The sequence below is a fragment of the Magnolia sinica genome, chromosome 16 (assembly GCF_029962835.1).
Source record: "Magnolia sinica isolate HGM2019 chromosome 16, MsV1, whole genome shotgun sequence".
Taxonomy (NCBI): domain Eukaryota; kingdom Viridiplantae; phylum Streptophyta; class Magnoliopsida; order Magnoliales; family Magnoliaceae; genus Magnolia; species Magnolia sinica.
Window position 1 is genome coordinate 65512292 of NC_080588.1, and position 3265 is coordinate 65515556.

General features: G+C 43.4%; 1 protein-coding gene across 1 annotated transcript; it reads left to right on the forward strand.

The window, feature by feature from the left end:
* The first annotated feature begins 410 nt into the window (after nt 1-410).
* Nucleotides 411-2844, forward strand: LOC131229486 (uncharacterized protein At5g65660). Its single transcript, XM_058225450.1, has 2 exons — nt 411-705; nt 2663-2844. The coding sequence occupies exons 1-2, from the start codon at nt 478-480 to the stop codon at nt 2756-2758; spliced, it is 324 nt and encodes a 107-aa protein (XP_058081433.1). The 5' UTR covers nt 411-477; the 3' UTR covers nt 2759-2844.
* Nucleotides 2845-3265: the final 421 nt, after the last annotated feature.

Below are 3265 nucleotides of genomic sequence, written 5' to 3' on the forward strand. Positions count from 1 at the left end.
TCTATGAATTTAGACAAACAGAAAAAAAATTTCAATCACTAGCATTTAACTTTAAAAATCAATAATTCCTAAAGTATTATTTTAGAATAATAGTTTATCTATTATATTACTGAGAATATGGACGGTTCAGATAATCTATGTATCTCAGCATGTGGGCCCTAGGAGGTGGCGACACACACAAGGCCATACGTCGCGACATAGCCGAAAAGAAATCCACCGTACAAATCTACAAGCGTTCCTCACGTTACTTTTCCTTACTTTTTCGTCGTTTCCTCTCCCTCCCAACACTCAATTCATGATCTCGCCGTGCAGGTGGGCCCCACATAAGGTCACCCGTACGGTCACCCAGTACAGCACTTGCGTACCTTTACACCTACGCACCCTCGGCGCTCCCAATAAATCCACCTCCTAAGCGAACGCCTTCGGGTTACAGAACGCACCCTCGCCGGATGAGAGGAGAAGGAAAGAGGGAGAGAAATGGACGGCCAGAATCTCACCATACGCCACGTTGACACGTCTCGCCCGTCTCTTGGATTCCCTCTAGGGACGGCTCTTCTCCTCATAACCATCTTCTGCTTGAGCGGGATCTTCTCGTGCTGCTATCACTGGGACAAGCTTCGATCCCTCCGTCGATCTTTCTCGCGCGGCTCGAATCCAGACGCAGATGACATCGAAGCGCCTTCGAAATCCACACCTGCACACGTGGTAAATATTTCTTCGCTTGTTATTTGTTACCTTTTTCACTCAGTAGTTCATACGTGCCGAAGCGGACACGTGTGTGAGATCTGGGCAATTCATCAGGTGGGTGCATCCAAGGACGGTCCACTGACCAGTTGGGCTGGGCCGCACTTGTACGACAGAAAGGACAGTCTGGAAAGAAAAGAGACCAACGGCCTATATTTAGCTTTTATGCGTGGCTGATCTGATAAGTGGGCCCATGTTGATTTTGGGTCATGGAAATGTTCAAGTTGGTCCTCGTCTGATGAGTGGCCCCGATCCCATACTCGTGTTCCAAGTTGGCACGTGCCTCCCCGCGCAAAAATGAGGTTTGCTAATCCCACGAGCGTACGCGCTCACACGTGCAAATATGGAAATCGTGTAAGTAATCAGATCCTACCATCAGGTTGTCATCACACACCTCGAGTGGGCCACAGCACACAAGAAAACTGGAAGTCTGGATGACAGTGTTTTAAGCGTTGATTTACCTTGTACATGATGGCCCACCTAAGGAGTGAAACTGCCCATTTTCGAGGGCTTCGTTCTTGGAAAAATCACATCTAACACACGTGTTCCAAATTCGCACGCGTACCTAAGCGTATGGATGGTGTAATCCTCCCGTTTTTCTCGTTCCTATTGGCTTCCAAATCAAGCGTTCTGGACAGAAGCACAGGTGGGTCGTATCAGTTTTCAGGCGGGTCCCATGCTTTATACCAATGGCAAGATCTGGACCCTAGTTCTCGCGGGCAAAAAATCTGATCCGTTAAAATAAAATTACATGCTTATTATTAAGTATTATTTGTATTAGCGAAGGTTATATTTATGAAATGCTCCAGTGCTCTCGGAGCACTATTAGTTATAGTGCTCCTACTTGCACTGGGACATTTAGACAGTCCAATCCATCGATCTATACTGTTCATTAGGTCCAGCACACAATTCATGGCCTACCATGAAAATATCACACTAACCTGATAAATATTAACGGTTTGACCAATGTCTTTAAAAATGGACGGTCAAGATCATTTACAAGAAAAAGCTCTAACAAAAAAAATCTGGGAAACAGATTGGCTACTCCCCCTGCCACCAGCCCGGTGGTGGTGGTCGGTGCTCTGTGGGGCCCATCATGCTGTATGTGTTTCATCCATGCCGTTCATCCATTTTTAAAGATCATTTTAGGGTTGATCCCGAAAACGAGAGGGATATAAATCTCAGGTGGACCACACCACAGGAAAACAATAGTGATTGGATATCCACCATTAAAATCCTCCTAAGGCCCACTGTACTGTTTATTTGATATCCAATCTGTTGATTAGGTTATACAAGACCTAGATGAAGGGAAAAAACAAAGATCAGCTTGATCCAAAACTTTTATGGGCCCCAAAAAGTTTTTAATGGTCCACGATCATTCAACACTGTTTCCTGTAATGTGGTCCAGTTGAGATTGGTATATACCTCATTTTTGGTCTCATACCCTAAAATGATCAAGAAAAATAGATGGACGGCATGGATGAAACACATACATCATGGTGGGGTCCACAGAGAACCGACCACCAGCCGGCTGGTGGTCGAGGGAGTACCCAATCCGTTTCCAAAAATCTGATCCATCTACTTGTTAGGGACCGTCATGGATCGCTTATGATTCTAAAGAATCACCTTTCTTAGACAATCATAGTTATCCCATCCACTGCTTGATAAGGCCAAATCAAGGATGGATTTCATCGCTCTGATCAGCATGATCTTTACATGGTAACTCATGAAATGTATTCTGAACTCATTGGACGGTTCAGATCGATGAATTTTACTGTTGGACTGTCCAACTAAACCATTACAACTAAGAGTGCTATTCCACCATTTCTCATTATATATTCATTTGTCTATGGTCGCGTTTGGCTGTACCATTTTTGGTAATTCCTACTAACTTTTCATTTATCATTTTTATTTTCAGGATTTGAAGCAGAATCAAAACCAGAGCTTGCCGGTTCTAATGCCAGGAGATAGCATTCCCAAGTATATAGCATGGCCTTGCCCATCTGCGCCTTAACCACTTGTCTCATAGTTTATTTACTTTCAGCCCATTTGCATGTATATTATGGAAGATGAATTAAAAATGCTCCCTTTTTTGTATTATTCATTTGTTTGGACGACCGGAATCCAAAACATGGATGTGAGAAAAATCTTCAGTTGCATGATTTATAATATTAATTTTTATGAAAATGTTAAAAATTCAATGGCCAAATAATAATCACCATATAGAATTTATGATCTTGTTACTTTTGTAAGCCCGAGACAGAGAAATGGATATCTTTTTCCCTCAAGTAAGAAAAATATAAATCCTTGAAAATGGTGGCTCATCACATAGATGTGGTCTGTTTCGAGGTGCACACGAGTCGACTCGAGCTTGGCATAGCTTGAGTCAGCTCGGCCACTAATTGAACCAGCTCAAATTTGGCTCGACTCAGTCTTTGAGCTTGATCAGCCAACTTGGCTCGGTTCGATCAGCAGCTCGGGCCAATTCAAGCCAAGATTGAGCCTCTGCAGCATTTTCTCA